General features: G+C 42.4%; 1 protein-coding gene across 1 annotated transcript in view; it reads right to left on the bottom strand.

Annotated features, from left to right (window-relative positions):
* Window positions 1–8,231, bottom strand: part of abr (ABR activator of RhoGEF and GTPase) — a 222,573-nt gene extending 214,342 nt beyond the window's left edge. Inside the window, exon 1 of the mRNA XM_038975573.1 lies at window positions 7,188–8,231. Within this exon, the coding sequence (XP_038831501.1) occupies window positions 7,188–8,037 (850 nt within the window). The 5' untranslated portion in view covers window positions 8,038–8,231. The remainder of the gene's footprint in view (window positions 1–7,187) is intronic.
* Between the last annotated feature and the right edge of the window lie 6,120 nt (window positions 8,232–14,351).

The raw sequence follows: 14,351 nt of genomic DNA, 5'->3' as shown, positions 1-14,351 counted from the left end.
TATATATATATATATATATATATATATATATATATATATAAAAAATCAGCATGCGTGATTAGAAGGATAGCTAACTACTTACCAGGAAAGATTCTTAAGCAAATAACACAATCATTAATTGAGAGAGGTTAACTACTGTTCTGTAGTCTGAGGAAATGCATCAGCAAGTGAAATTAGGAGGCTACAGACTGCACAGAACAAAGCAGCAAGGATTGTTTTAAGGTAGTCATGGACAATGCTCTTGGTTGGTCGTCAAGAAACAAGATAATTGAAAAAAAACATGCTTATTTTATTTAATAATATACACCATTTAAAAACAGCCAAACTCTATTCAGTTGGTAAATACTAGGAATAGATTGTCCACCATCTATGTGTTATCCAGACAGAAAAGAGAAATGGGAAAAAGAACATTTCGATTTAGAGCAATAAAGAAATGGAATAATTGAACTGAGCAAACCAGAAAACTTTCAATATATATAAACAATACTTTAAAACCATTTAAATATAATACATAGGAAAGTTGTGCTGGACTATGTTAGATGAAGAATCCAAATATATCTTTAGACTGAGTATTTATCTGGTCAATATGTTAGTGTTATGTCTGTTTGTAACAGTGTGTTATGTGAAAATGTGTTCATATTATAAATTGTATTTTAATGTTTAAGGACTCTTGGAAGATTAGTCCAAATGAAGACTCAAAGAGATCCAAATCAAAATCTAGTGGAAATCAGGTTGAGTGGCCAATGTAGAAATACCTCTCATTTCCTGGTTGCTAAAATTCTACATTGTTTTCTTACAAACTGAAATTGAGCGAACAAACAATGTAGAGAATCATTGTACCATCTAAATCACTGCAAAATTATTTTCAATAACATAAAAACAGCATTTTTACAGCTGGTGGATCAAAACCATGAGTAAAAGGCTCAAGCGCAAGTCTAAGCCATATTATAGGAAATGGGATGTGGGAGGGGCGAGATTGGTTCTGAATGCAACCAAGTGCTATTGCAATTCATCAAGCTTCCACATTGGGGCGCAATTCAGGGAAATTCTAGGTGTAGCACCTTCAAAGGTTTCCAAAATGTCTGAATTTATTTAAACAAAAATAAAAATTATCCAAGAAATTACAAAATAGTTTGACACCCCTGTTTGTAAGATTTAAATGATATCAAACTAAACCGTTTATCTTTTTCAGTGATGAAGACATTGATATCTCATGGTATGGTGGGGTATGCAAAATTGGTCAACTTTGATCTCGTGAATGTTTTGGCATTCAGGTCCAAAAAGTCCCTTTCTGACCACTTCTTCTATGGGCAAACATGTATGGAAAGTTGTTTAAATCAAAATGGATGCTGTCAAAAAGTGATGGAATTCAATTGGATTTACCCTTTCAAAATCCACATTCTAGCCCGGCTTCTCTCCTCATTACAAACTCTTCACTTGAGCTCAGCAGTTTAGAGCGTGAGCCTGTACTTATTGTTCACACCTTCGACACAAGCTATTGTGTGTGTCATTTCCCCACAAACACACATCCTGCCTGCCAAGATGACACGCTGATCACCAAGGTAACACCACAGATAGGCCGTTGAGAACAGGCACTAACAGCCTGAGTTAATAGCCAAACAGCTTGACTTCCATATTTAAGCACATTCTCTAAATGGCTGAAATAAAATGGGAAATCTCATTTTAAGTCAGTCTCCTTACAAATGGACTAATTGATGACATAAGCCACATAAATTATCCTATGTGGGGAAATGGAGGCTGTATGTTGCTCAGAGGACAGCAGCCTCAGCTCAATGTATAGCCTACTGTACTGAGCTGTCAGGGCCAGACACCATCACGCTAAGGTCTTACCGCTCACACATACCAAAAATAGACATACAGTGCACATGTAGGCAAAGTACAAAAACATATTCCATAGACACACACGTTACATTGGGTAACAGCTAGCTATGTTGTCGGCATACCGACTAAGCAGGACGGGCCTCGACAGGCCCTGCATTTCTGAGAGGAGAGACGTGGATAAGGAGACGAACGTGATATAAAATGAAACTCCAGCAACATGACAAAGATGGGTTTGTTCTCCACTCTTCCAAAGGAACCCTGCTGTAAGAAGTACAGCAGCCATGGTGCGGAGTTTACCCCCGTTCTAATTGCATTAGGCTAACCAAAACATGCAATGTCATGGTGTCAAACATATAGTACACATAGAAGTAGAGATGGGAGTTGGCTGTAGCTTTTGTCATTATTGTTGTTAGTTTGTCATTGCTCATTAAGAACAGAGGAAGTCTAACAGGCAGGGAACTCGAAGCACATCCTCGTCTCGGCACCTTTTGAGGTGAAATATAACCTCAGCCAAGTTGTGAATTACCATGGAAATCACGCATGCATCTTATCAAAGAGTGACTGGAATCCAACTGACCTCATTTTCTCTGAAAAAGACAAGTGACATGAATGAGCAGAAATCCATGGTCTGATGGCTTGGTCCCAAGTCCCATACCATTCATCTGGAAGTGTTTCCCCTATATTCATTTAGCAGTGGCGCACTGCCTAGACTAGCTTTTAAGATCAGAGTGATCTTCCTCAGATTCTCATCAGATCGTCCGAGAAACCTCCAAGGTAACTAGCTTGTAATCCTGTAAGTGTAGACAACCATATTCATAGACGTATGTAATAATTGTTAGCTAAAATACAGTAACATTACACTAGCTAAATAATTATTTGGGTTAATATAGAATTGGTTGGTGATGTCATTGAGATCCCTAAACAAAAAAAACGTTTTTCTCCACAAAATTATATTCACAGTGCAGTTATCACAAAACTACCATTTTTTAACCAGTAGAAACCCACATTTGGAGGAGCTTGTTTTCTTTTGCCCTGTGTTTGATTTGTGAGCTCAGCTTAAAAACTTGGTGGGCAGGCTTTTGTTAAACCATGAAACAAATTACAACCCTAGACTAATGAATAAGCAATTTGCCTTCATCAAAACAATGTTTTTTGTTGCATATTTCAGTCTGGAAACTGCCTAGGTTTAGGGGGAGTTATAAGTGTAATCTATTCTAAATGGCACACTATAGTGGTTCGCAAAAAAGCTTTAAATAGACGAGACAAATGTATTATTTACACATATACCCCTACTGTAAATCAACCAGTCCATTTTGAATTTGTGATAAAGCTGTCGTGATTTGTCAAGAAATGTATCCCAACAGTTAGTTTTTAAAGGCAGTCATTTCTGTAGGCCTAATGGGAGGTGTGCAGAGCGTGCGTGTGTGTGTACGTGTGTGTAGAGGGAGTGGTCGGATAAAATTGAGTGAGCGACATGTAATGGAGGGAAAAGAACTGTGATCACTTGGCTAGGTTTATTTTTTGTTGTGAGTCGCTAATGCACATAACAAATAAAACATAGACAAGCATTAATTCAAGTTGATTCTTCGGGACTAAATTTCACTTGCCCGAAGCCACCTGCGCACCTTCATTGCCCCCATGTAATTTTTGTGATATAAAATAAAACATTTTAAATCATAATTTTAACAAAATGTATATAAAACAGTTAACGCTAATCATTTTTTCCCCCATTTGCCACTTTCCTAATTGAGACGAAGAGATCAAATTCAACTTCACTCGATTTTCAGATGAGTTTCAAAGGAAGAGAACACCCCCAAAAAAATATGCATTTTGAAGTATAATGTCCTTTAAAAAAAGTCACCTTCTTACAGTCATTCAAGAACTTGGTAGCCCACTTAGTTGCCCACTTTCACTCAAAGACAGGCCTCATGAAACCTGTTCTCAAAATGACTAACTTACGACAGTTTATTTCATAACTGTTTCCTGCTCAGCCCTCTCAGCAACAGAACTGATTGACTCAAATCAACATTGAAGGTAAAAGTCTGCATCTGGTTAACTGACAGACCACAGAGTGTAATGGAATTCATGGTCTATTCACCTTATTCAACCATTTGCTCCTGCAAGTGAATGTTATCTTTGTGAAACACAAAGGACATGCTGATGCTGTCTGTCTGAGTGCCAGACTGAATTGTGCCACTAGAATTTAGATTGTCATTGCTCTAGCACCTGGTCTTTAGAGGGACGAGGAAGCTGCACACTCTCTCCATTGTCCCTAATGAACCACTCATCCATTTCAAGTCCCTCGCCTAGGGTACTTCCCTCAATACATGTGCATCATAGAACTATATACAGGTAAATGCCTAAATAAAATAAATACCAGCATAAAGTGTCGTAATATGATGAGCCACCAGAACAGCTTCAATGCGCCTTGGCATAGATTCTGCAAGTGTCTGGAACTCTATTGGAGGGATGTGACACCATTCTTTTACAAGAAATTTGATAATGTTGTGTTTTGTTGATGGTGGTGGAAAATGCTATCTCAGGCACCACTCCAGAATCTCCCATAAGTGTTCAATTGGGTTGAGATCTGCTTATTGAGAGAAACACACACTTTAAATCCCTCTTTCAAAGTTACTGAGATCTCTTCTTCTGGTCATGGCAAAATAATGGGAAACTAGACATTTTTATACATGACCCTAAGCATGATGGGATGTTAATTGCTTAATTAACTTAAGGAACCACATCTGTGTGGAAGCACCTTCTTTCAACTTTGTATCTCTCATTTATTCAAGCATTTCCTTTATTTTGGCACTAACCTGTAGATACTGCCCCTCTCTAGAATAACTGCCCCTCCTTACTTTCAGGCTATGTTCAAACCCTACTCCTCAACCAGAGTACTCCGTTCTGCCACCTCAGGTCTCTTGGCCCTCCCACCCCTACGGGAGGGCAGCTCCCACTCAGCCCAGTTCAAGCTCTTCTCTGTCCTGGTACACCAATGGTGGAACCAGGTTCCCCCTGAAGCTAGGACAGCAGAGTCCTTGCCCATCTTCCAAAAACATCTAAAACTTCAAACAGTATCTTAGATAATCCTCCTCACATCGACCCCCCCCCCCTCCCCCCACCTTTTTATTTTTTTAAAAGTCAAAAATGTGGACACACCTAAAACATTCAAGGAGTTTTTCTTAATTTTTTCTACATTATATAATAATAGTGAAGACATCAAAACTATGAAATCACACATATGGAATGATGTAGTAACCCAAAAAGTGTTAAACAAATCAAAATATATTTTATATTTGAGGTTCTTCAAAGTAGCCACCCATTGCCTTGATTACTGCTTTGCAAACTCTTGACTCTCTCAACCAGCTTCACCTGGAATGTTTTTCCAACAGCCTTGAAGGAGTTCCCACATATGCTGAGCAGTTATTGGTTGCTTTTCCTTCACTCTGCAGTCCAAATCATCCCAAACCATCTCAATTGGGTTGAGGTTGGGTGATTGTGGAGGCTAGGTCATCTGATGCAGCACTCCATCACTCTCCTTCTTGGTCAAATTGCCCTTAGACAGCCTGGAGGTGTGTTGGGTCATTGTCCTGTTATAAAACAAATGGTAGTCGCACGAAGCGCAAACCAGATGAGATGGCTTATCGCCGCAGAATGCTGTGGTAGCCATGTTGGTTAAGTGTGCCTTGAATTCTAAATAAATCACTGACAGTGTCACCAGCAATGCACCCCCACACCATCACACCTCCTCCATGCTTCACAGTGGGAACCACACATGCGGAGATCATCCATTCACCTGTGTAACCTTTATTTAACTAGGCAAGTCAGTTAAGTACAAATTCTTATTTAAAATGACGGCCTACTGGGGAACAATGGGTTAACTGCTTTGTTCAGGGGCAGAATGACAGATTTTTACCTTGTCAGCTCGTGGATTTGATCCAGCAACCTTTCGGTTACTGTCTCAACGCTCTAACCACAAGGCTAACTGCCACCCCTTACAAGGACACGGCAGGTAGAACCAAAAATCGCAAATTTGGACTCATCAGACCAAAGGACAGATTTCCACTGGTCTAATGTCCATTGTTAGCGTTTCTTGGCCCAAGCAAGTCTCTTCTTCTTATTTAGTAGTGGTTTCTTTGCAGCAATTTGACCACGAAGGCCTGATTCACGCAGTCTCCTCTGAACAGTTGAAGTTGAGATGTGTCTGTTACTTGAACTATATGAAGCATTTATTTGGGCTGCAATCTGGGGGCTGGTAACTAATGAACGTATCCTCTGCAGCAGATGCAACTCTGGGTCTTCCTTTCCATGGTACGGTCCTCATGAGAGGCACTTGAAGAAACTTTCAAAGTTCTTCAAATTTTCCGGATTGACTGACCTTCATGTCTTAAAGTAATGGACTGTTGTTTCGCTTTGCTTATCTGAGCTGTTCTTGACATATGGACTTGGTATTTTACCAAATAGTGCCATCTTCTGTATTCCACCCCTACCATGTCACAATACAACTGATTGGCTCAAACACATTAAGGAAAGAAACTCCACAAATCAATTTTAACAAGGCACACCTGTTAATTGAAATGCATTCCAGGTGACTACCTCATGAAGCTGGTTGAGAGAATGCCAAGAGTGTGCAAAGCTGTCATCAAGGCAAAGGGTGTCTACTTTGAAGAATCTCAAATATATTTTGATTTGTTTAACACTTCTTTGGTTATTACATGATTCCATGTGTTATTTCATAGTTTTGTGAAAAAATAAAAACGGGTGGTGAAATTGCACTTGCAATTCACCCACCTTCTAGCTCTGACTCTATGGACAGCTACATTATTGAAGAAAAATGTACTTTCTATGCCTGTGATATGTGGTTGTCCCACCTAGTTATCATAAGATGAATGCACTAACTGTAAGTCGCTCTGGATAAGAGCGTCTGCTAAATGACTAAAATGTAAAATGATTCAAATGTTCAGTTGATCTTTTCCTTGCTCTCATTTAGTCATGTGTGAACTGCCATATCAAACATTCCTTGTGACTGACAAAACCAGAGCAAAGTATAATAAATCCCAACAACCTGAGTAAATATTGACAAACTCCTTCAAGGATGTAATGTGGTTTTACCTGCTATTGTGGAATCTGGTGCAAAGGTTAACACACTTTCCAACAATCTTTACTCAAACTTCACAGCCACAAACAGTGCAGGCCATAGGCTAGTTATAGAGATGGTGCAACACCAGTCATCCTCTCATGATTGTCTTATCAGTGCCATTGCCATAAAACGTTGACTCCACAAATAGCACCTTCCAGTGCTGTGTAAACCCCAACTGATGTGACCAAGCAAATAAATATATTACCTGAAGAGGAGTCTTCATGGTCGGAGCTCAAGTAGCCTTCACTGCGTCTGTCTGGAGTACTGCACCCGGAACCACCGGTAAGGGATGCAATGAAGGGCGCAGGTATGCAGGAAGGAGACTGCCTCCCATCATCACTGGAGTCGAAATCTCTGCTCTGGCGGAATGGGCACAGGGTGTCCAGGTTCGGTTTCGACTTCTGGCTGTCTCTGGTGGTCGTTTTGGGGTTCACCAGGTTGCTCTTGACGAAATTCTCATTGAGCTCAGCATCCTCGTATTCATGGTCACTAGCCTCCCTGCTGTTGCTATCAGTACCGGAATTCTGTTTCCCCATTATGCGGCCGATGCAGTTTCCATCAGCTTGAGAGAGCCCTGATGAGATCGTATTCCCTTGTTTCTGGAAGCTTGGCTTTCGCGGGGGCGCGGGGGGGATAAGTTTACCTGTCCTACTACTGATCCTGGTCGGCGGCTCTGGTTTGCTGCCTGGCGTCTGTAGTTTCATGCTTGCACTACCAGTACCAGGCACTTTCATACTTTCGCCGTCTACTTTTTTATTATCCCATTTCCTTTCTGTTTCTGTCTTTGATAATACAGGTTCAACATTAAAGTTTTCGTCTTTAGTGTTTTCCCACCTTTCCATGGCATAACTTTTCTTCTGTCTAGCGATGGTGGTCTGTAGGTATATCACCTTGAATTTCTCCTCCGATAGCGCCTGCTGCAGCGTTTTGAGATTCTCTTTACGTGTTTCTAGCTCTGTCTCAACATCTTCCACCGAGGTTAAATCCATTTTAGGTGCTTCCACGTCAGGAAATTCCTTTTTCCAATGTTTTTCGAATTCCTCTTGCTCCCACATCTTGTCTCCTGCGAAGATCGGCGATTCAGTGTAATTGCCCCTTGAGGAAATTGTTCCCTTTACAAACAGTATTGATTCTGTTGCATATGGAACCTTTTATCTGCTAAAATTCCCACAAACTCATTCCACACTTACCACTTCGTTGTAAATTAACACACACACTTGTTAAATCTCCAACGCAATCGCTTGATCAGTTTGGTATATCCAAATCAAAACTTTCGAGTTCCGGTATATAGGTGGTGACGTAAACCAATTAAATGCGACAGTCGTATGGCGCGTTCAAATCAACTGGGAACTGGAAACTGGGAAATCTCAACGCCGACTTCAGTGCGTTCAAGTCAACTGGGAACACGGAAAGAAACGAGTTCCGAGTGGGAGTAATCATTTTGAACGGTCATCCAACTCGGGAACTCGGACCTCTTTCTAGAGCTCCGACTTTCTACTTGAAGTTCACTGACGTCATGATTTGACCTCGTTTTTTCAGAGTTGACATGTCTTGAAAGCACCAAAAGTGATGATGGAGCATTCGTTTTTTAGATGGAATGTAGCAGATTGTTTACCTGTGACCTTACCTGCATTAGAAAAAATATATTTGAACATTCAATCATAACTGAAATGTTCTCACAATAGGAAAACACCTGTTGATGTAAATGTATAATATTACATAATTATAATATTTTAGAATAGGAGCTATGACTTGTTAGATTGTCTTGGTTTAGGCTACTGATAAAATACATTCAGAAATCATTTCCTGGTCCATCTGCTTCAGTGCGGTGTTGTGTTCAAGACCACCTAAAGCGAGACCGATTCAACACTAAGACTGGAGACATTTGAATCCGAGTCAAGACCAAGACCGGAGGGGGGGGTGGGGGGGGCGAGACCGATTCAAGACCGAGACCGGGAGGTGGTCAAGGGAACCGAGACCAAGTCGAGACCGAGACCAGAAAAATGTGAGTGCAATTCAAGCGTTCAAGATGTCCAGTATTTCTGTGTTCATATTTCAGAAGAACATATGTATTATTTAGATATTCAGAAGGGTGAAAAAAATGCATGCTGAGGGCAAATAAAGCCACTCTACAAATTATTACCAACCCAAAGACAATGGGGAACAATGAGGGCCTTCTACACCTTCAGAGAAGGGCCAAAGATTTATAAAATAAAAATAATAATCATTCTAATTATATTTTTATTTTAAATTATGTTCTGATTCAATCTCTTCAGTTTTTCTTTGAAAGGAAAGGGATAACACTGAAGTTACATCAGCTAATATCTCGAAGTGCTGTACAGAAACCCAGCCTAAAACCCCAAACAGCAAGCAATGCAGGTGTAGAAGCACGGTGGCTAGGAAAAACTCCCTAGAAAGGCCAAAACCTAGGAAGAAACCTAGAGAGGAACCAGGCTATGAGGGGTGGCCAGTCCTCTTCTGGCTGTGCCGGGTGGAGATTATAACAGAACATGGCCAAGATGTTCAAAAAGTTCATAAGTGACAAGCATGGTCAAATAATAATCAGGAATAAATGTCAGTTGGCTTTTCATAGCCGATCATTAAAAGTTGAAAACAGCAGGTCTGGGACAGGTAGGGGTTCCATAACCGCAGGCAGAACAGTTGAAACTGGAATAGCAGCATATGCCTCTTAGGCCTACTAACAAACGGTCAAATTAAAGCCTTCCCTGTTTCTGACCGTGAGATGAGATGTATGCAACTCAAAAGGGAGCCACTGCTACACTAGCCTACCATTCAACACCGGTAGCTTCTGCTTGCAGGACGAGGGCAGCATGCGCAACATTTAAATAATGGGCAATTAATTTAAATAACGAGAGAAAAAATTGACTAAAGGTGAAATAAAAATGGTATAGTTAAACAATCCCACCAATCTGAAAGTACACTTTGCTCATAGGAGGGCAAAAGGGCAGGTGCTCAGGCACCCTTAGACCTTTATCTGTGCACTTGCCTGGAACAGGATAGTATGCACTGAACACACAAGGCTTTTCTGCTAAACCAGCTTTTCTACTGTATGTCACTTGAGTGTTGGTTATCTACATGAAAATGTTACGTAGTTGTGCTTTGTGTATTTTATCAAATTTTATGCAAATTCGAAATGATGGCACCGTGCTGAATGTGCATTGTTCTACCATTGCTAACTGGTTTATCAAATCCTATCAATTATGAAAATAAACTTTCCACAAAGATATACCACAGACTTACACAACCCAAGAATGATAATATCTATGACATGAAAATCTGTCTCTTACAAGGGAAACCCAAAACCTAATTAGATCATCTCAAATATGTTACTGTACATATGGCTGCATTCACCCAGACTTCCAGTAAATCTGAGCTGTAATGCTATTCAATAGAAACCAGAACAATTCTATCACTCATGAGAGTGGAGGGGGATACATGACCCAAGATGGGTTTGAGTGGCCTGTTGGATCCTTTCCCAGAACTGAAATATCATTCTCCTAAAAGCTTTCTTTTGCCTGTGGGAATCATAGAACACCAATCAATAGTTTGAGAGCTTGGTTGGATTACCATACAGCAGGCATGACTGTAACTGGCCAATGTACATGCAATTGTGAGACAGTTAGACAAGTCAGACTGCTGCCTGGTGGTGCCAGGTGAGATGACATTACAGGAAATGTGTGAACCTGCTGCTAATTTGTTCCTACTGCTGGTAACCGGATTTCTGGTATGTAAATATACAGCTGTCAGATATGCAGGGCAAGGCTTCGTATCTAATCATTAACCAGGATACTTCCTACTTGTTGAGCTCAGTAAAAGTGACACATTGAAGACTACAACTCCAACCTAAGAAAGCAATTTAGTATTAGACACATTTTTTTGGATCCAATGGTTGGAAAGGGTACAATTACATGTTCTATTGACCACAAGACCAAGAGGCCTTTATTATTGTAATGATGTCAGTTGAATGTGGTGGCTTGTTAATGGAGCTGTGCTGTCCTCTTGTGGTCAACATAATAACATTAAAGAGATGGCCTATTCTGAAAACAAATACTGACAAGACACACAAGCTTGTTTTTGATTCCAATAATCAGAAGATATATGAGTGCATGTACATCTGCCTTCTTCATTTTTTCAGAATTGTATAATAAAAGACACTATGATCACATTGCTGATGATATAACGCAAATTGTCATATTTATAGATTATGTTCAATTTACAACAAAAAAAGGCATAGGATATACCACAATTTAACTGTTCTGAGGGATTGGAATTAAATATTTAAATCAGATCACTATTGCTTAATCTTTTTAACATTTCAGCAAACAGCAAATGTGTAGGACATACAAATGAAATGATTGAATACATACATAAGAATTTCACATGTCCACTCATGTTATTTTCAAAATAGACATCACAAGTAAAAACCGATTTACAATACATCAAAATAACAATAATAATATGATCAAATGCTTTATTCCTTCTGACAGCAAACACATGTACATGTCTGAAACACATTCACACCTCGTCACGTGAAAATAAATCACCTTAACACATCCAACTTCCTATCAAAATATAATCTGTATTTATTCCACATCTGGGATACAAATTACACTTTCCCTCACAAATGTCATGCAATTATCATAGAAATCACTTACATTAAGGCAATAGTAGCAGCACCATAACAACAACCATTGTAGAGGTTAGGTAAAATTGATTGTATAAAGAGGTTAGGTACCATCGAGAGGTTCTGTTGTTGTATTTTAAGGCCGAGCTCACTTGCTTATTGGTTGTTACAACTCGATTGTAAGTATAATAAATATGACATAAAGATTCACAGGTTGTACATTATCATTTTAACTTCCTGAGCGGTTATTTGCAATATTGTGAAGAGAAGTAATAAAACTCTGCATTCCCAGAGTCAAAGAAAACAGCATGGGATTCTGACTGAGCCATTGGATACACCCTGTATTGGTTTCCTCTCTGTTGATTTGATGTGTACATTACTAAAGAAATAGTTGTTCCCAGTCCAGAGCTTCCGGCGACAGTTCCCAGTCCAGAGCTTCCGGCAACAGTTCCCAGTCCAGAGCTTCCGGCGACGTTTCACAGTTCGGAACCTCCAACGACGGTCCACAGTCCGGAACCTCCAACGACGGTCCCCAGTCCGGAACCTCCAACGACGGTCCACAGTCCGGAACCTCATGAGAAGGTCCACGGTCCGGAACCTCCTGCGAAGGTCAACGGTCCGAAACCTCCAGCTCCATGGCCGGAGCCTTCCCCTGCACCGATGCCCAGTCTAAGCACGGCGTCCAGTCCAGCTCCAAGGCCAGAGACTTCTTCTGCGTTGGTGCCCAGTCCAGGCACAGCGTCCAGTCCCACTCCTTGGCAGGAGCTTTCCCCTGCGCCGATGTCCAGTCCAAACATCGGCGCTCATCGCGGGATGAGCGGGTTCTTCGGCCCGCACCAGAGCCACCACCAAAGATGGTGGATCTGAGAGCTGAGCGGGTTCTTCGTCCCGCACCAGAGCCGCCACCGGCACTAGACACCCCCCCAACCCTCCCTTTTTGTTTCAGGTTTTGCGGTCGGAGTCCGCACCTTTGTGGGGGGGGGGGGGTAGTGGGACTAAATGATAGTCCCACTAAGCGCAAACCAGATGGAATGTTGTGTCACTGCAGAATGCTGTGTTATTCATGCTGTTTAAGCTTGCCTCACCAGCAATGCACTCCCACACCATCACACCTCCTCCTCCATGCTTCAAGGTGGGAACCGCACATGCAGAGGTCACCCGTTCACCTACTCTGAGCCTCACAAAGACACGGTGGTTGGAACCAAATATCTCAAATTTGGACTCATCAGACCAAAATACAGATTTCCACCTGTCTAATGTCCATTGCTTATGTTTCTTGGCCCAAGCAAGTCTCTTCTTCTTACTGGTGTCCTTTTGTAGTGGTTTCTTTGCAGCAATTTGACCATAAAGGCCTGATTCACGCAGTCTCCTCTGAACAGTTGATGTTGAGATGTGTCTGTTACTTGAACTGTGAAGCATTTATGGGCTGCAATCTGAGGTGCTGTAAGGGGTGCGTACTGGCGGCAGAGAAGTCAGACGCAGGAGAGTAAACTGTGTTTCCAATGGCACAGTTTTATAACAAAAACGCACCGGAAAACAGAACAATATATAAATGGGTACATAACCCGACAATACGTGCACAAGCACTTACAATAAACAATTCCGGACAAGGACATGGGGGGGAACAGAGGGTTAAATACACAACATGTAATTGATGGAATTGAAACCAGGTGTGAGGGAAGACAAGACAAAACCAATGGAAAATTAAAGGTGGATCGGCGATGGCTAGAAGGCCGGTGACGTCGACTGCCGAACACCGCCCGAACTAGGAGAGGGATCGACTTCGGCGGAAGTCGTGACAGTACCCCCTCTTGACGCACGGCTCCAGCAGCACGCCGACACCGGCCTCAGGGATGACCCGGAGGGCGAGGTGCAGGGCGATCCGGACGAAGACGGTGGAACTCCTGCAGCATTGAAGGGTCCAACACGTCCTCGACCGGAACCTAGCACCTCTCCTCCGGACCGTACACCTCCCACTCCACGAGATACTGAAGGCCCCACACCCGGCGCCTCGAATCCAGTATGGAGCGAACGGAGTACGCCGGGACCTCCCGCACCTCAGACTCCTGGAGCGGACCAGCCAGCACCGGCCTGAGGAGAGACACGTGGAACGAGGGGTTAATACGGTAATCGGGTGGCAGTTGTAACCTATAACAAACCTTGTTCACTCTCCTCAGGACTTTAAATGGCCCCACAAACTGCGGACCCAGCTTCCGGCAGGGCAGGCGGAGGGGCAGGTTTCGGGTCGAGAGCCAGACCCGGACACGGTGTTCGCACCGGGGCCTCACTGCGGTTTGCTATCTGCGTTCTCTTTTTGGCGCATCACGGCCTGCTGAAGGTGAACACGGACAGCTTCCCATCTCTCCTCCGCGCACCTGAACCAGTCGTCCACCGCAGGAACCTCGGTCTGACTCTGATGCCAAGGCGCCAGAACCGGCTGGTACCCCAGTATGCACTGGAAGGGAGAGAGGTTAGTGGAGGAGTGGCGAAGCGAGTTCTGTGCCATCTCAGCCCAGGGCACGAACGCCGCCCACTCACCCGGCCGGTCCTGGTAATAGGACCGCAGAAACCTGCCCACATCCTGGTTTACTCTCTCCACCTGCCCATTACTCTCGGGGTGAAACCCTGAAGTAAGGCTTATTCGAGACCCCCAGACGTTCCATGAACGCCTTCCAGACCCTAGACGTGAACTGGGGGCCTCGATCAGACACTATATCCTCAGGC

The sequence above is a fragment of the Salvelinus namaycush genome, chromosome 3 (genome assembly GCF_016432855.1).
Source record: "Salvelinus namaycush isolate Seneca chromosome 3, SaNama_1.0, whole genome shotgun sequence".
Lineage (NCBI taxonomy): Eukaryota > Metazoa > Chordata > Actinopteri > Salmoniformes > Salmonidae > Salvelinus > Salvelinus namaycush.
The sequence above is the reverse complement of the archived record's forward strand: the minus strand, read 5'-3'. Positions and strand labels throughout refer to the sequence as shown.